We start from the raw sequence: 23162 nt of genomic DNA on the forward strand, positions 1-23162 counted from the left end.
AAACATTATTGTCAAAAACTAAAAACTGAGCAAAATTAATTAAAGCTAAACTTAATTACTTGAGGTGGGGTGGCCTTGTCTTTATATAGAGCTTGAAATTTAATTACAGAAATTACATTTCTAAATCTGAAATACATCCCACTTTGCTTTAGTTGCCTAGAATGTACACATTTTTTCTAACATGATGTTTTGAGCTTCTTCTGCAGAAAAGGAGTGAAGCAGAAGCTTCCAGGAGGTGGTTACCTTTTTTCTTTATTTGGACATTTATCTTAAAATGAAATTGATTATCCTCAGAGAGTGCCTGCTGCTTTCTCAAGACTTTACAGGGAAATTGTCTGTCTATAGACTTATTTTGGATAGGCAAAGCTGGGTGAGTGCATTCTATGTCACATTTATTACAGTTTTTAAATAAACAAGATAATTTCAAAATAAAATACAACTGACTTTATTAACTTGATTTATCAAAAATCTTAAAATAGTTTTGGTTAATCCAAGTCTGCAGTCTACATTTTTCAGCTAGTAAAATATTAACCATTTTCCTCAACGCAGCAAGAACTGCATTAGCTTCAATTGAAGTTAAATAGTTTAGAAAATATAGCTAATGCAGAATGATTGGCTTCCAGTGCTGAAGTGCTCATCTGGTTGGTAAATTGTTTCAAAGCTTAAATGTCCTTTCTGCCCTCCCCCCCCAAGATTCATGCTATTTTCTGTCTAAATTTGTCAAGCTTTAAGTCAGGGGTCCTCAAACTTTTTAACCAGGGGGCCGGCGCGCGGGTGAAGTAGCAGGCAGTCATCTGCGCCTGCTTGGTTTCCCCCCCAACCCCCGGCGGGGGGGTCTGTAAATACCGGGGGCCGGATTGAGGACCCTGGGGGGCCGTATCCGGCCCATGGGCCATAGTTTGAGGACCCCTGCTTTAAGTTCTAGGAGCTGGATTTTGTAATGTTATTGACTGTTAGCCTGCATAGCACTCTCACACCAAATTTCTGCTGCCTTTGACAGTTTTTAAGACAATAAGCAAACTGGTATGCCTTTGACAAGTTAAGTAGATTAGGTTGCTTGATTCACTGGAAGGCAGGCTTTCCAGTAATCTATTAATGCTTACAAATCTTTTCAGAGCAGTTTAGTACCCTACTTATTCAAGTGTCTTAAGTTGCAATTGTTTTTGCATCATCTCTGAAATCTTGTTTTCTTCCAGTTATCTCATTACAATATTAAAGAGCATAAGCGTATTACCTGGCCTCCATACAATTAAATATGCTTGAAAATATTCTCTGTTTATAGCTGCACTTGGAGGCTTACCAGTTAGACATTTTATTGTCCCATTATCAGCCAGGTTGAGCTCACCTAGAATAATTTAAATATTGGATTATTGTGTCTTAATCAAAATAATATACAACCAAATATCTTACTAAAGTTGAAGAAAATTACATCCATCCTATTTTCTTTGCCTGTTAAACCAGATGTCAAACTTGGACTGTTATTAAATTAGTCCAGCAATGAGGCTGCTTCAGATGGGTTTGAATTTGTCCAAAATAAGGTCTGTCTTTGGGTTTTTTTGTTTTGGTTGTTTTTGTTTTGGTTGTGGGTTTTTTGTTTTTTTTTTTTAGATTTTTATTGTGTAATATAATGTGTGTTTACAGATTTGGATGTGCCTGATGACACTGTAGCAGTCTGTAGCAGCCCTTCTGAATTTTATTAAATGCATTTTACTTGAAGTCTGACTGAAATGTCTTTTACAAGTTAGTTGAATGGTCATAGCTGCTGATTATTATAATGTACCATTATTCTTTCTTACTCCTGTTGCTGTTCTATGCATACAAATCCTGTTTCAGAAGGATTCTGTTCCAGTTATACTAAGCAAATTAACATAAGGTCAGTTCAGGGCAAATATTATGTGGAGTTTTTTACTACCCCTATTCTTTCATTTATTCTTCACTAATCTTGTTGAAGATGGATGAACCATGATAATTGTAGGTTATCAGAAACCTCTAATTATGCATTCAAATTAATTTAATTTAATTCTTTTCATGTAAAGGTAAATTCTTTCAATAAATTTCTGGATGAGAATTTAACATAAAAAACATGCTTGCAAAAATACATGAATTTAGGAAGAAATTCAGGGTTGGCTTTTTCAGATGCATAGAAAAGCCTGTTTTTAAAGAAGTATTTGTACAGAACACAGATTACGAGATGCTGAGGTCACAGTCAGATGCGCTGTTCACTTTTCCACTGTGCTGTGCCAAGACAATACTGCTACCAGTGCTTGTCCTCACTGCTGCTAACCACCCAATGTTTCCACCCCTTAAGTCTGCTGGTGTATTTAGTTTAGGCAATTAATATTGTTAATAATTTGGACATTTTCACTTGGTCTGTCTTGACAAAAATTGGCTGGAGAGAAGCTGATTGTGGGGTTATGCTGGCAAAGCTAAAAAGGTGATAAACTCCATCTAAGAGAAGGTAGTGATGTGACAAGCATTAGGGACAGGGTGGGGAAGTTTAGCCCAGAACAGCTAGAAGAGTCCATGGGGCCACATTCTGAAGGGTAACATCTCAGCAGAAGTTATTTTTCTCATTTGCCTCTTTCTACATGAATGTTCAGACACTGTTTCTGATTTGGCTTAGTATTACAGGGGCCTTTATTTTGCCTTCCAGTGCTAAACTCTTTTGTTTTCAGTGGAGTTTCTCCAGATTAACAAGTGAGATCAAAATAATCAGGCAGCAAATCAATAGGTTTTCTAAGCTTAATAGAAAAGGTCCTTTATCTAGACACTCTAACTCCTTTTCCAATAAAAGCCTATTAAAATGATAGTAACATTAGCAGTATGGGAAATCACTTGTGCATACAGGTTGATGAAATTAAGCATATGGTGTGTCTTGGCTTGCTATTTTCAGTTCTACTGGGAATATCGTCATTAGCCAACCATCAAGTCTCAATACTGAGCCTATAAAATGACTGACATTTATAAAGGTAAATATTGCACAGTGACTGTTCAAATGCTTCTTCTGTTACAAGAGCTATTGCAACTGCTACAGACAGTGAAACGTTGCCAGCGCTGACACTGAAGAGTACTGAATAAAGTCAAACTGGGTCACAGACTCAAAGGAAATGCTCAAAAAAAAAAACATTTGAAGGAAATGTGAAAAGGAGTTAACAAAAATTAAATTTTAAATAGTCTGAAAGGGTTGCTGGAATGACTGTTTTTAAGGATGTTTTCAGTGCTTATTTTCTTAACTAAGAAATATGAAAAGTGTCAGTTCTGGTTTTGCTAGGACAGCTCATGTGGGTCACTGAGGATGTATGGCTCTCAGATTGTCAGTCTCAGCTGTTCAGTCTTGGCGAATAACTTTCTTTCTCCAGACAGTGTTAAGAAAATTTAGTGGGCTGTACATACATACAAATTGTTTCAATACTATTCTGAGAAAAGTCAATATAACTCTGCTGAATTAAACAATATGTATTATTAAAAATATTTAAGGTGACTTTTCTCCCTTCAAACCTAATTTGCTAGTAGTAACTAAAAAACAATTAACATTTTTCCCTAAGGTAAAATGAAAAATAAAGGGTTTATATTCTGTAGGTTTACCTATCTTCTGTGTTTTCTTCCTCTCTCTCTCTCTTTTTTGCAGAAGAATTAAGCCTCCAGTAATTTAAAGGTCCCTGTTTATAAATCAGATGAGAGTATCATGTGACATAAAAAACCTGTTAAAAACTCGAATATTTCCTATGTTTTATGACTAATCTGTGGTCTGAAATGAATCCACAATAATATTAGCTAAATTATTCATAATAATTCAATTGCTTAAAAGTATAATGAAATATATGTCATAATCTGTCTGTTTGCAGACAGCTTGCGAGGGGAAAAGTAGATTAAATTTGTTAAATAAATTATCTCTAGCAAATTGGTCATCTAACTCTAACAAATATAATCGTTGTTCTTTCTCTATTAGTTGCTCTATCCCTATTCTTGTTTGGTCTCATGACTAGAATAAAGCTCGTTACATCACATAGATTTTCAAATGTATACATAAAGAGGGAATGTAATCTTGTTTGTGAAGTGAGTTTACCCCCCCTGTTGCAATTCTTAGTTTAGTTAAATAGTTTTTTAACTTGTAGTTTATTAGATGGCTGAATGGTCTGCAGATTTGACCATGGATTTTTGAGATTTTTACATGCTGTAATGGGCTCGTTAAAATTGCACATCGACAAATGTTGAAGTAGTGTGCCCAACACAAACCAAACATCAAAGTTTTCACAAATGTACCTATTTTCAGAGGAAAAAAGGTTTGGAAAACCTTACATGCTTTACCTATATATACAAACTTGCTGCTACCTGTGGCTGGATTATCCAGGTTATGAATAACCCATAGTGCATGTTGCATCTGAGTTATTAAGTGCTTTCAGAATCACTGTCACTAGGGAGAATGGTATATGAATACATTTGCTGATGTTGTGTGAAGTTTTTATGGCTTAATAGAGTTTATTAACTGTCAAGCTTAGTGCAAGTCAGGCCCAGCTATCCTTCTGGAGACAGCACAAGTCTAGAAGTCAGCAGAATATTTTCTGTATTTTTCCTTTATTCCTAATTCTCCAAAAGTACATCACTGACAACAGATTTTTTGGAGATGCTGGTGACAGAGTTACTAAATCAGTCATCCTCTGGAAATTTCTTATTTTAAAAAGAAATCTATTCTAACAAGTATTCTAATCTGACCAACAACATACATCACACACTAATATAAGCGTAACCATTTGCAAGGACAAGCAGTAACATTTAAATTAATTTTCACATTTTGGGAACGTAAAATAGTTATTTGCTAACAGAAACAGGGGTCTGTATGTTTCTAACTTGACTTTATCTGTATTTTTCACTCATCTTTTAGACCTGTGTATTTTTAATAGATTTTTTTTTAATAACTGTAACAAGCCATTTTATTTTATTCAAACATGATACTATAGCTTTATCAATCCAATTAAAGACAGAATAAAGCCGTGATCAAACTCATCTCACAATTAGGGTAAATTAAGAGTTCAGATTAATGGTATTCAATCATCAAAGTAGTCCAATAAAATATAATCATGGTGTTGACACTAAACATTACTTTTTTGATGTAACTATGGAAAATGTAAGAGGACACTCTTCCCCTGCAGTCCTGCAGTCTATCTAGAATTTCAGCCCTTCCAATGTATTTGCTTTGCTGCCATAGGACATTACCCTAAGAACCCCCACTTTCATGTCACACTTTTGCCAGTTTAAAAGTAGCTGATAACCTTGACTCATTGTAAGTAAGTATAGCTATTCAAGAGCCTCTTGAAACACTTTTCCCTTAAAATCATTCTATTGTTCTCATTTTCACATTTCCCATAATAACTCAGGGGTGGCAGTGCAGATGTGATGGTTAGATGATGCACTATAGCAATTTTTGAATAACAGTACCTTTCAGTCTAGAAGAAGTCACAGAGTAATTCTATGACAAATTTATTTTAAACAACTGTTAAAGGTGGTGAAGGTTCACAAACACACATTCAAGTGTATGTATATTGATCAAAAATGAGAAAAAAGTTAAAGAATAAAAAATTTGAAATTTGTTTCTGAGGATTCTTTTTCTAAATAGGTTGTCATAGATTATCTGCAATTTTGAGCCCAATATTTTAAGTTATAATGGGTCTTATTAAGTTGCAACCTGGTAAGGCTCTTCTTATTGACACAAATCTTTCATCAGGTTTTCACTTGGAAAAGGTATCCATGGAAGACACATAACTGACTGGTGGAGCAAGAGAACTACTTTTCTCTGTTTCATCTCTGTGTAATCCCTTGAATAAGGATTGCTGCCCTTTTGGTCTGGCTGAGCAACTGCAGTGTGAATTAGGCTGAAAAGATACTCAGGACACAAATGTTTTTCATTATTGCAATCTAGTCCCCTCAAAAACATCTTTATATCTTTAATTCATGCTGGAAAGTCTATCACAAGTAACAGTAGATTTTACCCATTATCAACACTAATAGAAATGAGGCGATAATTCATAAATCTATAAAGCATAACAGTTGGAAGGTCTCTATGCCAAGAAATTAAACTCTCTTTTCCAGCTGAGGAAGTAGGTGTAAGACCCACAAAAAGCCAAAATCACATATTGTGAAAATGTTTGATGTCTGGCATCTCACCATCTTCTTTAGGGATCCTCAGTGTTCTAAACATTTTAAAAATATTGTGGACTTTTAAACTGATAGAGAATAGTAGAACTTATTTCAATGTAACTTTATCTAATATTTTTCCTTCAGTGACTTTTATTAAAACTAATCCTACAAGTTAATTCAAATCTGGGACCAAGTTTGTCATTCTTTCCTAAGAAAATAAAATACCATTCTGTGATATTCACTTCTGCCCTTCTCATTCCCTGCATTTCATTCTCAAATGGAAGCCCTGGGAGACTATTTTGTTGAGAGTATAAGATGTTTTAAATGGTATCCCAATAAATCATTAAATGTGAAATTTGGGAAGGAAAATCTCAAATCTCTCAGGAAGTGAGCATAAGCAGCTGATTGATCTGTGTGGGGAAATGGGTGGTTTAGCAGTATATTGCAGAACCACAAAGGGAATAGTGCTTAATGTAGGAGTTATAGCATCTTTAAACTCTTCATCTCTGGTTCTGTCGGTATTAAATTAATGAAAAAAGAAAATCCTAATTTTCCTCTCACTTTCATGTTTCAAAAGACACTGTTAATTTAGCTCGATGGTTCTATTTCTGTATGTCTTTTTGATTCTGAATTTTTCAGGTGGATGTTTTTCAAGTGGAAGCAGTAGATGTTGGGACTCTGCAAGTGATGGTGGTTGAAAAAGGCAGAGGCTCTGACTGGCTTCTTGAGAAGATTATTGTGAAGGAGTCAGCAACTTCAGGGTCAGAAACATTGTTTATGGCTCAAACATGGCTAAAAGACAGACACGATGGAAAAAGATCTGCCTCAGTAACTTTGAATGCCACAGGTCAATATTATACTTAAACTATTATTTGCTAAGAAATTAGTTCCAAACTGAAGAATGCAGCTATGTGATTTGCTTCTATAAACAAGTTATGGTTTAAAATATTCCAGTAGAACATTGCCATTATATAGTGAGTTAGTGTGTCTGAACACTGTTGTATTTTAGTACCATTTAATAACCACTATTTGCCAGAGGATAATTTCTGCGTTGTTACTTCAGATTTACAGTGGCATAAATGGCAACAAATTTGCCCTAATCTCTTTACAAATTGCTGCTTTTCCAAGTCTTCTACGCTGCCACTTGCAAACAATTTTTTAAGCTTTGAATATCGCTGCCAGCTGCTTGCTAGACATAGTGAAAATGAGGTAAATAGTGGGGCAAACTATGTTTAAGCAGTATAGAAAATGCCTCCATTGTATTCAAGAAGACTGTTTTGCATTATTTATGCCACACTGTTTGGATAACTTTTGCCAGAAACTGGACTTACTATTGACTGACACCACACAGGTAATCAGTCCACAGAAAAGCAGTTTTGACCCCACTGACTGTGACTGCATGCCTTGTCAGGGCAAGAAGGGAATGTGCACCTTCCTTCCCTGTGCCATCGTTTCAATACAAGCACAATCTGATGTGGGAGGGAACCATGGCACTCCCCAATCAAATCAGCAGGCAACAAAAGCCCAGTATGTACCTTTAAGACTGATGTATTTCTTATCATCTTGCCCCTAAAGAGAATAGACAAGTAGAAGTAAATAGATGAGTCCTTAGATTACAGAAAATATTCTAGTTCTTTTCCTCTGAACTCCCAGGGCATCTCTGCTCACTGTAGTGGCATTGGCATGATGGTGCTTGTCCAGCAACAGCCTAATGAGACTGAGTAGAATTCCAGTGCAATCCATTTCCTCTGCTTTATCATCTAAAGTTTTGTCATTTGAAACCTGGAAAGAGGAGGAAGCTGTTATTGTGCAAAAGCAAATAATTTCAAAAGTTTTTTAGATTGTATGTTGGGACTTTTCTGAATTAAATATAGGAATATTTAGTGTATTTAAAGTTATATAATTTGGCTTTATTCAAATAATAATAAAAAAGTTTCTGTTTCTACCAGAATGCATTGATTTGGTAGAAGAAGAAAATATTCCTGTGAGTTTTTTACACAATAATTGGCAAATCCAAACTTGGTTGTGATCTCAAAAGAAGGCTTTCCATCTTTGGTTCAGACCTCTATCTAATGTTTACAAGTAGTTTTGATCTATACCAAATGCCACTGAAACCAATGGGAGCTGATATCAGTTGCAGGAATATCAGCCCCCCAAATGGGCATTAAAACCATCCAATTAGTTCTGATTCATCCAGAGCATAAATTGTATAAATGAACAGAAATACTTTAAAATGAAAAATACTTGAATCTTCATGTTACAATCATTTCACAGTAAAGAGCTAACTCTAGAGTCAGTTCATTAAACAGAATGATATGTAGGAGATGACGTTTAAGTAGAAAATCACATTGTACATTTCCTAGTTAAATTTTTAATCTAAATGATATAATAGTCAGTTGCCTCACTAGATTTGAATACAGGCATTTATTATAATTTGCTCTACAGAGGTATTAATTTGGTCTTCTATCTTCTTTTAACTAGAAATTCAGGAGAGGAGGAGCTCTTCTGCCTGGCATTTAGGAAAAGAGCAAATGAATTCAGGTATAGCTTCTACCATTACATTCACTGTTTTATTCATCAGTTCTGAAATAATAATGTGAGAATATCTTCATCACAATACGTCATTATGCTTACTAGTACGGACAATATTTTCCCCTTTGTAATAGTAAGAAATGGTAATATATTTAGGGAGCTGATCAGCACGCAGATGAAGTACTTCTATATTAATGTTTCCCATGTAAACTAAAACATGTCTCAGGAATTTTATCTCAGGTATCTTGGTTAACATATGAAAACAGAAAAATCTTTAATAATTTTCTTTTTACCTTTTTATTTTCCTTATTTTATTTTTTCAGAAGGCAGATGGAGGATTTATTTCACAAAGCATCAAGAAGAAACAAAAGCAGACTTTGAAAAGTTGTCACAAAATATATCCAACTTGGTTATGTTTTTTTATGGAAGCAATGGCAAGTCAAATCTGGTTTCCATGGAAAACAAAGTGGAACATCAGGCTAAGAACCAAATAACATATGATGTAAAATAATATATAGATTTGTCTATATTTAAATTATCTTTCAGTTTCCTTTTAATGAGAAATAAATATGTAGTGCTGTAAGTATTGCAGATATTATTGTTTAAATATTCAAGAAAAGCAGAACTGAAATTTTCATTTTTACTATTTTTGGCTTTCTAAATTTCATGATGAATAGGCATTTTTTTTTGTCAACAAATAGTCATAGTTAATAATGCATATCAATTTAAATGGCATTAACATTAAGTAGCCACATTTAGAAATCAGTGCAGTATGTAATTTGAATTTGATAGAATAATTACAATGAATGCCCCTAGAGTATAAAACTAATATTTCTGTAAGTGCTTACTCAACCTGATTCAGCTGCCTTTGAACTCAATGGGACTTTTAGCACCAAGACTGATGCAAATGGGTCTAGGTTCATGCTTTTAGAGAATTTTAGAGAAAATTTCCTCTCTTTCTGTCATTTAGCTAAGCATATATCTATTTATCTCTCTTTGGATGCTAACTCATTGTTTTGTTGCTTTCTAGATATATTTACCATCTGATCTGGGAATGCTTTATAAAGTGAGACTTGGTCTCCAGAGTTTGGAAAACAGCACATCCCCGTTGTCTTTTTGTCACTTAAAAATGCAGAACACATCAACCCTGGATACCTTTAGTCTCACCATAAATAAAACACTTCCTCTTTCTCTTAATGGAGACAGATGGATTGAATTCCCTGTAGAGTGGCCATTAAAAGAAGCACTTTCTGGTAGGTATAAATATACCTTAAAGCAGTAGAGTGGTCCAGGAGTTTAACATGTCCTAATATTACAACTGAAACCTTTATCAAAACAGAAAATTTTATTGTCTTTATTTAATGATTCATAAAGTCTAGATAAGAATTTAAAATGTATGAAGGAAAACACTATCCACTCTGCTTACTTTCTGTACCATAAAGTGGGACATGCAATATTCATTTGGTTGCACAGAACCATTATTATGTGCTACAAAGGACAGTTTATAAAAAATATCTCTTTCTTGCAATATTGTAATATTTCTACTCTCTGTTTAGTTCTCACCTGCTCATGTTACTGACATTAACATGATTTTTTATAGCTCATTTACTATTAAGCAACTTTTTTTGTTTGCATATTCCAAAGATTCTCCGTAAATCAGAGCTCAAAAGTACATGTGTCCAGTTTATTACCTTTAGACATTGCAAATATTTATGCTTGTCAAAATTAGCTCAACAATTGTCTTACATGTTATCTTTGTTAAGCAAAATAAAACAAACCCTTTCCCTCAAATCCACCATATCTTCCATATTCTTCTAATGCAATGCTTACTGAATGCCACCATATGACAGAACAATTCTCAATTTAATAAACAGACCAAATAACAATGCTTAATACTTAAATAATTTGTGCCTGAGTTTTATGCAGAAAATAAATTACTTACCTGGGTAAAGAATAAATCAGTTCATCCAAAGTGAGATGAAGCAGGTGTTAAATGAACTACCCCAATACACTTTGGATTGGAATTTATGGCCCAGTTTCAGTGAGGTGTTTGCATATGTCTAGATGTAAGCATGCAAGTAATCTCAGCAGAATTAACAGGGGTTGAGGGTTTTTTGCATATTTTGGTGCAACTGAAAATTTAGATTTGTATTTAGGCTTTAGATTTTATATTGCTTAAAGCTGTTATTTTCATTTGAAGACTTGCACAGTATGGGTACATAGCAAGGCTTAATGGCTTTCATCTCTTATACACAAGATTGAAACAAAGTGGACCTCCAGATTAACATAAAGCACATGAACATGCCTCTTGCAAAAGACTGATTGCTGTCACATGCAGACATATTTAGGGTACGTGTACAAGCACGTAGAAATAGTGAAAGAAAGATGCAACATGGGTGATAAATGGGCAGTGAGACTGGAACACTTGTGACCTTGGTTCCAACTCTGGCTCTTCACTGACCTCTTGGTCGAAAAAGTAATTTTTACATTATTTGCCCAATTTTTTATTCCTGTAATATTTTCCTTCTTTGAAAAATGTTTTGAGATCAAGAGACAAAATATCACCAAAAAGAATAGGTATTATATTGCCTATGTGTTTAGGTAAAAGAACAAACAAACAAATAGCTCATCTGTTACATTTATTTCTTTCCACACATGCTTTAGAAGTCTTCAAGGAGGGATTTGTAAGCACAGTGAAGAAAAAAAAAAGGGACAATGAAAAAACATATTCCCCCAAATCTCTGCCATTTTATGTCCAAGAGGGCTTTAAGTAGCTCCACAGCAGGTGGCACAAGTAGAATTCAAAGCGATCCTTTACATATGAACTTACTTACAATTTATTGTGCAAAACAGGTCGGCTTTTCTGTCATCTTTCCAAATATAATTTATTTTCTCCTTGCTTTTCTTTTTCTCAGCTAAACGCAAAACCAGTATTGTGTTAATTAGCATGGAAACCAGCTGATCATAATCACCTTAACCAAAAGCTGTGTGCTGTTAAATTTCAGATATAGCTCTGTCATTCATAGAGTGCTTTAGTATTTAATCTCTTAGTTATCTTTTCCTTCTTTAATTTTGTACTTGGGATTGTGATGAAGCATATGCTAATGGCTAATTGAAACCACCAAAACCCACTTGATAAAATACAGTGCAAACCCTCGAGATCTGGCTGTGCTCACACGTGCCTTTGGGTGTACCAATGGGGAGAGGTCTCCAGCTGAGTGGATACATAGTTTCTCGTCACTTCCTTTGAGATGCTGACCCCTCAGGAATCCCCAAGGATGAAACGGTGCTCTCTCTCTCACATACAGGGCTGTACAGAAGGTGATTTTTGCACTACCATAGCTTTTAAGGCAAAACAATTAAACAGTGAAAAGGTGAAACAAAAATATATTATGCTACTTTCAAACAGCTGATTATTTCCACAAAGTTAATACAGAGCCAAAATTCACAATAGGATTATGAAATCATTAGAATTTTATGCAATTAATGGAGTTGTAACATTCATATATGTTATCCTTAAAGTATGTAACTTCTTTTCAGAGATTTATTTTGTGTCTCCCCTCTCCAATCTATTCAGTACACTACAGAGGTAAATATTTGCCCACATTTGCCCTGTGATGGTCTTATCCCACTACCTGAACAAAGACCATCATTTAAGCATTTTAGCTCTCTTCCCTTGCCTGCATTAATCTCCTTCTTCATACAATGTACTTGCTAGTTCTATCCAATCCAAAATTCCTGCAGGTCAGTCTCTAGTTGACTACAGTGTGTCAGGGCCATGATAAGACAACGGATCTTTTTGCCTTGGCCAGAGACACCTACAATTTCCAGCCATGATGGGCATAGGGTATCCATTTAAGATCATGCCTGAGCTATGTCAAATGTGTCTCTGTCTCTAATCTTTTCTCTGACCCTGTCTTCTGGATGGACCTTGGACCTCTGTTGCAGCCTTATTTTCTAGTCCTGTCTCTGGCCCTTTCTCCTGCTGCTCCCATCTTGACCACCGGGATAGACCCAGATCTTTTTCATTGTTTGCTGCATCTGTGATGTTGACCCCTTTGCCTGCCACATGTAGATGCTGCAGGACTGTTAACTGGTCAGTGAGGGCACTGCCTGTACTGGCAGTCATGCTTAGCTCCTATCTTGTCCACCCTTGTGGAACAGGCCCACTCTTGCTGCTCTCTGAGACAGTGATCCAAGAAACAAGCCTTCGAAATGCAATCCTTTCACTCTTGCTTTGGGCTGGTCCAGCCTAACTTGTCAAGTTGCAGGTCTGGGAGACTGTGGCAAAACAGAGGTCAAGTAAGAGAAAAACAGAACACTTAGAAAGTCAAGGTTATCGTCAAAAATAGCACTGCACAAGTTTCATTGTTCTGGGTAGTGACCCACTCACTGCATTGCATCCCTAACCAAATTTGTTTCTTCTCCTGATTCTTCACTTTGGTTGTAACACCACCCACCATATTCCATACAGTCCTTGTATTTAATTTTTTCTTTTATATCCTACCATGCCATGATTTGTTGTTTCTTAGGTGTCATCATTTTTAGTTTCCATTTTAAACTTAGCTGTATCCTCTACCATTTAGGCTTTTACTAAATTTAACCTTTATAGGTAAAACTAAATACCTTTTTGGCACTATGTATTTCTTTCCATGCAGCTGGTCAGCTGCAGTCAGCGTGCAACAAGGGTCTGGTCTCTTTCTGTCATGTAAGTGATGCTGGGGAGACAGGCAAGCCCCATAAACCAGAGCTGGTTCTTGTACTGAACTCAGTATTTTAGATGATCATTAGATCTGAAAGCTGGTATCAGCTTGTTATCTGCTTTACCTGGACTTTGTCTTCTTGACTTCCAAAGGACGCAGGTAATCTGTTTATACACACAGTCCTGTGTGGGATAGGTGTCTCACTGATCTACATTGAGCCACATTCTACAGAAGCCTTCTGCAAAGTCAAAGGATTTATCCCCTTCTACCACAGCATCTACAAGAATAAAAAGAAGATGCTAGATAGACGATTAGAAGAGGCAAATATTCAGGGCTGTCACATCATTTGGTTCTATGAGTAAATTGTAAATGAATATAAACAGGTACTCTGAGTATGTGCTTACTTTTAAAGGTGTTCAGATGTTGTCATCTTGTCTTCAATTAAATAACTATAACAATTGCATAAATCACAAACAGCACAAATTAATAGGTGACAACTTCAGCTGAGATAGAATTGTCTTCCTGAGCTCCCTCTGTAGTCAGTGGATGTGCTCCATCATAGCGAAGTTCAAAGCAGCAACTTAGGTGCTCTGAATCACATACGAGGAGCTTCTCTTTCCATCTCTTAGATGATGAAGTCTGAAGGACTTGTCTCCCCAGCTAAAGTTAGTCTTTGTAAAGATCCCAAAAGTGATTGATAAGTTGGAGGTTTATTAGGATTTATTTATTAGGATTCTATTAGGCATTCACCATTAAAAAGAAAAAGGCAACTGACTGCAGTATTTTTTCTATAATGTGCTACTGTTACGAAGCATAAAGCATAGGTATGCTTCTCTCTGATTTAATGTAAAGTTGTCAGCATCACTGCGTTTATACATACAGGACAATATTAAAGGGGAAAACTGAAAAAAACCCTTGAATTTTTCTGTAATTTTCAAGTGTTTGAATTTTTAATTACAGCTGACTGCACACGGCTGTTTTCAAATAGCCATGCAAGGTTGTGGCACAGTCTTAACAAGATCTCTTTCTGCTTCCTGTTGCAGTGGTTACATATCATCTAACAGTGTTCTCTAGAAATATTTTGAGTGAGAGAAATTTATTGCATATGACTGCGTGTATATATGGTACTTACGGTGACACAGGGGACAGATCCCTTCTCTGGTCATTGCAGAATGTGCAACAGGGAGAGGACAACGAGGTACTCTGACTTAAAGTACTTTAAAATTTATCCTTTGATTCATTCTTGTACTTCCTATAGATTATTTTCAAATTTATCCTTTGATTCATTCCTGTACTTCCTATAGATTATTTTCAAATCTTCCTATATACTTAAGTGATATAGTTTAAGATTGTAATACTGAATAATTTTATTTTAGTCATTTTTAGTTATTGTGGATGGTGTTGAATTGGGAGAACTGGACAAAGTTGTTCTTTTGATCAGCAGTAAAACAGGTAAAGTACTTTCTCTGCTCTCTAAAGCCAGTGATGTGAATCACACAGCTAGCTTCCCGTTAAAGGCAATGAAATAATTGCCAGGGTTAAATCCTGTTTAATTTCCTTTGGCTATTTTTGCTGAAATGTAATAGTTTATAAAGCAAAATCCTACATTTTGACACATTTAAATCCTTGGATCTAAAAGCTATATCATCATTGCATCAATAAAGTAAAGTATTCCTTTCTATACAAGAAAGAAAATCAGAAAATTAAGTTGAATAATTATATTCTGCAATTAATACGTGATTATTAGTAAGTGATCTACGAGAATAATTATAACTCATGAAAGAAACTGGTATTGTTTCATTTTCCTTCTGTGATTCAGTTATTTTCACTGTTTTCCCTACCTGTTACGTTTTATCCCTGTGACATTTGGAAGGGGATTTTACACCTTTTAGGCAATCAGCAGTTTTGTCATTGAATTTCATCAAAATAGTCATAACTTCAACATCCCTTTGCCTCATCTATAGGATGGCTATCATTCTACTAATGGATATTCAAAGAATTAATTGTAAAGTTTTTTAAAGTCCTTTAATGAAATTTGCAAATCATTACTTACTATGTATTACAGGTCACCATTTTCAGAAAGTTTTCTAGGAAAACAAAGGTTCTGTGTTGGACATTATCTGTCTTTTTTGTTTGCCCATCTGTTGGCTGCTCATAATAACCTTTTGGGCTCACCACACGATTTCAACCAAATCTGTAAAATGTGTATAGACATCAAAGACATTTGGGCAGTAAGCGTGTACATACTGGTTGGCTGGTCAACTCATCCTGCACCACAGCATGGTCTGCCTCAGCTGCTGGGGGCTTCAGAGGGGGCACAGTGTGGAGCTGCAGTTACTACAGAGGGGGAGGGAAGGAAAGGGACAGCCCTGCCACGCTGCTGTTGGGGAGCAAGGCAGTTAGGTCACTACTTTTGTTTCCCACATATTCAGTTGTGAAAGTTAACTATGGCCATCTGTCTGTCTGACAGTCATTGAATATAGCAATTACCTGCTGCCAAAGGGCACCGCAGAGAGCATGACAAGCAAGATTTTTCTGGTCAGGTTCAAAAACATGATTCACAAAGGAAGGACTTGGGGGCTCACTGGCTCTGTATGTGTTATGAAGACAGGATTGGGCAGAATTATAATACATTTCTTCCAAAGGAGTTAGATAATAAAGCACTTTAGATGAGTAAGGGTGTCTGTAATGTAGCTAGGCTTGTTTGGACCAAGACTGAACCAAAAATCCTCAGACACAAAAGCTCTTTAGCATATGAAGTCAGATGTACCCTACAGGATTGGTCAGCCCAGGCAGACTGGTGCTGTAATGCATTTATGTGTCTTCTAATATCTGAACAAGTTTTAAAGATCATATGGTTTGAGATTGCTTCCTGAAGCTTCTGACTCTCTCCATGCACTGTCAGGGCAGGTCATGAGTGCAACACAATATCCTGGATTCCCCCCCAAGAGCCTGTAGACTCCTATTGATAAAATTAAAGGGACTTGAACAGTAGTAGAAGACAACAGGATGCAGTTTGATGAACAGGGCTGAAGGGACAAATAACGGAAGAGAAGGGAAAATGAACAGTCTTCATGACTAATTAGTGGCAAGAGATTCAGGTCAGTGTTATAGACAGCATATAGCTGAACCCCCAGCAGAAAATTCAAAAAGAAATCTAAGTCAGAGAGCAATCTTTCTCAAACAGCAGAGATATACAGTAAGCTGCTGAACTTCCTTCATACCTGCCATCTAATGAGACCCTCTTTGGGCTGCATGTGGAATGGAGTTCCAACCCTCTTGTCAACCAGTCACTGAGGAGGAAGCACCAGATAGGTATTTATGCTCTTTCTCCAAATACGCCCACCTGAGTCATGCTGCATATTTTCTGCATGCCTGTCCAAGGATGGTGAGGACAACACTGCTTCACTAGGACGTTTAAAATAGGAACAAAATAAGGGATGTTATGATGATTCCAGGATTTTAAAGTCAATTGTTGGTATCTAAAAATAAATTAATAAGTGATGTTTTAATATAGTAGGAATGACACTATTATATCAACAACAGACTCTACCTAATTCCTTGACATTCAGCACAACATTTTCACTATACTTTATTTTCTTCTTTGTAGACTGCAAACTGGACATTAAAAAATTACACTTGAAAGAAGCTTTAAAGGAGCATCCTATCTATGTATTTGAAGTGAATGAGTAAGTATATTATGTAAAGCTAGTAATTTTTTAGTCTTTTTGTGGTATAACAGTTGAAAACATTGAGTAGGCATTGAATTAAAATAACTGTCAGTGTGGTTCAGTCAATGCATACTTTTAAACTAAGTCCATTTCTAACTGTACCCTATTCATAGAGTTTTTTGATTTAACGTATGATTATTTACTTACTACAAAAACATGCGGTTTTGTTTTTTAGAACATTTTCTGTGGATGCAAATAAGCCAGAAATACAGAGAGAAATCCCGGTATCTTTTGTTATTAGAGGAGACAAACAAAAGAATTACATAGATAACTTATGTAAAGAAGGAAGTCAAGCAAGAAATCTGACAGAGTATACTATCAAAGTATACACAGGTGACAGAAGGGGAGCAGGGACTGATGCCAATGTTCATATTATATTATTTGGAAATGAAGACAAATCTGAGGTATTTCAACTCTCTCAGTCACTGGAGCATCAAGACCCCTTTGAAAGAGGAAAAGTGAGTACATAGATTTCATAGGATGTGTCCATTTCTGAACTGGGAAAGTAAACTTTAAATCTATGCAAGATCTTTGTGGAACTTAAGGCATTTATTCTGTTTTCCACATCACTAGATAAGATACAGTCTCAGCTATCTCTATGTTTCACCTTTTCACCAGAGTAACCAAGGGACATTTTACTTCTATCGTATCTAGCTTACTCTGTTGCTCTTCTGTTAGTCCCAAATACATCATATTGCATCTACTCACCTGCCCAGTTATGCTTTTCCTTGATCTGAAATGCACAAAATACATTGACTGTGCATGGGCATATGTGTGCAATATCCCTTGCTGTTGCACAAACTTTTAATATTGTGCTTGAGAATACAGCGGTTTCTTACATCCCATCATTTTACTTTGCCATGGAAACTGATGCTGTGGCCTCACCGAATGTATAAGGCTATAACCAGATAAAATGGAACCATGCACATCAACCTGATTCTGATATCCATCATGCTTTAAGGTGTTCAGAGACCCCTAGATACTGGTATTTATATAAGAATGCTCATTCTCTGCGTGATGTCCTAGTACTGTAGGAGAATGTTCTATTTTAATAAACATATTACTCTGGCAAAGGAATTGCTCCATTTGCTCACCACCTGTGCAATGGAGTATAATGATGGTTACCCTTATGTAGCAAGAAATAAGTATATTTTCCACATCTTTCTCCTGTGGATTTCTTGAAAGGTAATGACTGAATAATTAAAACTCCAGTTAAAATATCTTCCTTATGAGACCTACCTCATTACCTCCAGTTGTACTAAACATCATTTTACTTGCAGTTGGTCCAGGTTTCTTCAGCCAGGATGTCTGTGACTATCTTCTAAAGGTTCTTTAACTATGTATAGTCTCCCATACTGAGGAGGTTAATAATTGTTACCTATGGGCACAAGGAGCAAGTAAGAAAGTGTCTTGAGCAGTACTTCCTTTTACCTAGTACTACACAGGAGGTACCACTGCCCTTTGAAAAAGAAGAGTAGATATGCAGAAATCCTGTTAGCAATCCAGCTGTCAATGGGCAGCCAGTGATGTCAAATGCCTTATGAAAAAAGGATCTCATTTTAAAAAAATACATAATAGGAAATAAAGTAATATTTTAAATTAAAATATATAATATTTGAGACAGATAATAGTACATGTAGTAAAAGCCTTTACCTTTTATGTTCTTTAAGGTATATTTCTGTATCTTATACAGAAAACATTTTATAAGTGTATCAGTTGAGAATTCATAAGAGAGCAAAAATGTTTTTCTAGTAGATGCAAGTCAGGAAAGAGGTAGGGATTGTCTTACTATAAGTCAAAAAGTGATTTTTTCATGTTTAAACAGACCTAGTAGGAGAGGATCTATACCACAGATTTTCAGTAAGGAAAATAAACCACATCAGGTGTCAGCTACCTATTTTGAATTGGTATTACTAACTTAGTCTCAGAACTGACCTAAACAAATGTATGTTTCCAGACATCAGTGTATTATTTTTAATAATTTTATTTTAATATTGAAGGTTGATACATTCAAGATTAAGACAAAAAATTTAGGCAGCCTACAGTCAATTGAAATTGGTCATGATGGGAAAGGATTTGGTGAGTATACTGTATGTGTTCAATAGTCTTGTAAAAATCTTCTGCTTAAATATCTGCCTGACATTTGGAAAGGTTTTTTAAGTCATGCAGCTGCTACAGCTAGCTAATACAAATTTGTATACAAATGAGGTCAGTTTGACTGCTTTTGCTTGCACCCCTTCTGTCACTATCACATTTTCATTGACTTTAGCTCGATTTTTTTTTTCTAGCAAAGAAGAGATCTAATTAGCACAAACCTCAGAAGGTTTTATCCTTCAAACATTGCTCAGCCAAAATTCCTATTAGATGTCTTGAAAAACAGGATTGAATTTTCAAACTGAAGGTTAAACTTTCCATGCTTTGAACAGTATCTAAGAAATGTTTGGGTAAGCTCAGGGCTCTGGTCAAAGCATGCTGTAGCTCCCTCTGAAACACATATGGCTTTTCTTCTTGTGAAAGCTAAACTATGAGAACACTAGTGTGCACCAGATCTTGCCCTGATGTCAAGTTAGGATGTGGCTACAGTACATACCCACACATGACAATGGAAACTACTTCTACGTACATTGTATAAAACATAACTTCTAAAACCTGAATTAAAAAAAAAAAAAGAAAGGAAGGAAAAAAAAAGATAGGAGACTAGGACATATAAGATTTTGAGCTTATATTTAGTGGTGCTAAAACCCCCCAGAAATATACAAATATATATTTATAAACAGAATTGGCAAGCAGTGTGCAGTTTGAGTCAAAAAGGTGTGCTAGTATTGAGATATTCTAGTTGGGTCAATGTTGCTTAACCTGTCAGAAAGAAATAGGTTTAGGTTTAATAAAACCTGATTTATCTATAAATATGGCTATAAGATGGCAAGGGTTTATCCTGTCTAGGATGAACCAAGCAAAATTCTGCAAATAGCAGTTCCTGTTTAGGCAAAAGTTGAACAGGTTTTTATTCTAACTACCCACTAATGTTGTATGTGTTATGGTATCAAAAACTCAAAAAGAAAAAGCAAAACCTATAGAAATACCTATAATAAATAAAATCCTTCTGTTGACTTTCATCTTATTCATGTTAGGTGCTGTACATGCACACAATTCAACTTAGAACTGATCTGGGAAAGGTACTCCACACCAGCAGACTTTTACCACTCTGAGAGTTGCACAGAAGTCTGCAGCGGTAATAGAGGTTGAACTTTTATTTCCTGGGTCCCAAACTATCAACAACATGATTATCTTTCCTCTCTGTGTCTTGATCAACATCACACAGCTGCTAATACTGCCTTCCTAGCACAGCTGGTATGTGTTGATTCATCTTACATCCATGAATACCTTCCTTCCTCTAAATTTTTCTATGAAATTATCTCCAAGTGTCTTTTGTCACATCAGCTGTTATCCTCACAAGCATCCTCAGAAGTAAAACCTCTTTGATATGTTTCATGTGTTTGCTAATCTTCCAGCTGCCTCTAGATTTCTCCATACCTGGAGATTTCAGTGAGGTCTGTTGGAGTTTTGTCAATAAAGGACGAAGCATTAAATGTTAAACTTTTCAGGAAAGCAAACATGCCTTTATATTAGTTTGTAAAGTGCCGTGTAAATTTGAGAGACTGTAAACTTTTATTGCTGATAATCTTGACTCCGAATTACAGAGATTTCATGAAAGGTCATATATTCCAAGTAGAGTCTATGATATATTAAACCATTCACAAGATTTCATTAAAGAAGTTCCAAAAGTACTTCACAATATCAATAAATGACACTTGCGAATTGAAGATGAAAAATGTAGACACCTTTATGGCCTAGTTATACTTGCTAATTGTTTGAAAATGTCCATGAAAAGTGAGAAACATCATTCTGCCTTCATGTTTTATCTAAATTGGTACAATTTGCAAATATTTTTATATCACATTTTTAGCCTACTTAGAAATATTTTTATTGATTTTAGCCTACTTAGTACTTTGTCTAAATATTTGAAAACCAAAATAATTTCTTAGAATATAGTATTTTATCTCTAGGCCATGCAAAGAATACCAAAAGGTTTTCAGTTACTAGTAGTATGATCCTAATTAGTTTTTAAATGTTGTCATTAAGTATTTGCATTAGCAAACATGACTAAAGATGCCAGCACAAATATTGCGTATCTATAATAAAGTTTTATTCTTAAAATCTTTATGTTTTAATATTCTATGATATAAAATTCTATGGCACAAGAATGAAGGTATTTTTCACACAGCAAAATAGGAGATTATAGCAGAATACTAAATACATTCTTAAAGCTAAAACAGATATGAGTGTTGGCCTAAATGGAGATGCTATTCTGAATCATGAGTGCTGGAGAAATATGGATATGAAAAGCATTTGGATTCACCACTTGGTTTATATAAGTATAGATACATTAATTAGAAAGGAGGAATAGAATTCTGGTTTCTTATTGTTTAAGGGCTTGGGTTATCATTACAGAAATTACATCTACTGATAAAGTCTATCTGTTTTTACTGCTTTGGTGGACACTGAAGATCAAAACCCACCAGGAGTGTACATTGAATGCGTTTCAGAATACCAGAAAGGGCAAGATGAGATTTCAAGAATGCATTCAACATTACCATGCATTCTGTTTCATTTGTCTTACTGCCTGTTCTGTTCAATATGGAAAAATGAGTTGTAATAAAAAACTTCCTTTATATTTTCTGTCAAAAACATCAAAGACCTTCTCTGTAAAGCTGAGAGAAGTTGATAGTAATTTGCATAATCTACATTCCAGTTTTATTATCGATATTGAATACAATTGGAAGTACTGAACCACACAGTGTTTGGGAATGAAATCAGAAACCTTTCTTATGCTTTATTTGTGTTGTGGTTATGTAATATTGGCTCTTTTTTTTCCTTCTGTAGCAAGTGGCTGGTTTCTGGAAAAAGTAGAAATCATAGATACGTCTAGGAATTCAGCGTATTGCTTCAACTGTAACAGGTCAGTAGATCGCTCTGTGGTGCTATTTTCTTTTTAACAAGGATTAGTAGTAGTCTTTTTAGTCTCTTGGTTGTTTCTCTTCTGGTTTCCTAAAACAGTAAGCATTTTTTAACCATGCTGTGTTCCTGTCAGTCCATCCCCAGTAACCTTTGAAACCTTTGGCCAATTTCAAAGTAATTTGACAGAATATTTGGAGGAAGACGCTATATTTTCCCAAGTTATTAAGACTGGATGACTATGTCATTTTCAAGAGGTATTGGTATACTAATATCTTCTCTTGGCAAAGGCACTAAATTGCGTCTCTCCCTCCTACAGACTCTAATGTTGACTGGTGAACCATTACACAAGTATTGGTGCATATGTAGCTCTGACAAGCATGTCAGGGGTATACAAAGAGTCATGGGAGGGAATCAGAAATACAGGATGGTGGGAGGGTTGTAGAATATGGCAGTATAGATAAAGCACTGGAGAAAAAGCAGTGTATTTTATTGAGTAAAAGCAGCATTACAATTGTTCTGTTTCAGTGTCTGCTTAGTATGGATCTAAGATTGTGCTGGTTTCATCTGGGATAGAGTTAATTTCAGCAATATTCAACAAATAGGGTCAAGATAAAAGAAACCTTTTTACACTATGTAAGAGGATAATGATCTAAATTTAGACATTTATTTGGATAAAGGGGTGCTGGAGTAAAGGGCTTCTAATGCAGAAAAAGAAAATCCAGTCTGTGTCAGACTGAAACAATACCTTTCAGAAGCCGGAAACTAAATTGAAAGGTGTATTTGGAGTGACTGTTCACTACAGTATACCATTTATAGCTTAAAAAATTTCAGAATAAACAGCAGAAGCAAACACATTCATGCCTTCCTAAGTGTAAAATAGATTTTTAATACATCTGGAGAACAGACAAGTGTGAAAACTTACAAGTTCCCTATATCTAGGAAAAGGGATGTTGCCTGGTGGTCTAAAAACATAAATGGTAGCCAAGAATATTTTTTTTTTCTTTCCCCTAAATGTTTCTGTAAACTTGACAATTCATGGAAG

General features: G+C 35.5%; 1 protein-coding gene across 1 annotated transcript in view; it reads left to right on the forward strand.

Moving 5' to 3' along the window:
* The window catches only part of LOC121085629 (lipoxygenase homology domain-containing protein 1-like), a 144372-nt gene that overhangs the window by 118766 nt on the left and 2444 nt on the right, over positions 1-23162 (forward strand). Inside the window, exons 35-44 of the mRNA XM_040588484.1 lie at positions 6775-6982; positions 8617-8676; positions 8991-9169; positions 9698-9920; positions 14414-14568; positions 14747-14822; positions 16981-17059; positions 17277-17559; positions 19102-19180; positions 22046-22121. Of these exons, the coding sequence (XP_040444418.1) occupies positions 6775-6982; positions 8617-8676; positions 8991-9169; positions 9698-9920; positions 14414-14568; positions 14747-14822; positions 16981-17059; positions 17277-17559; positions 19102-19180; positions 22046-22121 (1418 nt within the window). The remainder of the gene's footprint in view (positions 1-6774; positions 6983-8616; positions 8677-8990; positions 9170-9697; positions 9921-14413; positions 14569-14746; positions 14823-16980; positions 17060-17276; positions 17560-19101; positions 19181-22045; positions 22122-23162) is intronic.

Source organism: Falco naumanni, chromosome 3, assembly GCF_017639655.2.
Source record: "Falco naumanni isolate bFalNau1 chromosome 3, bFalNau1.pat, whole genome shotgun sequence".
Lineage (NCBI taxonomy): Eukaryota > Metazoa > Chordata > Aves > Falconiformes > Falconidae > Falco > Falco naumanni.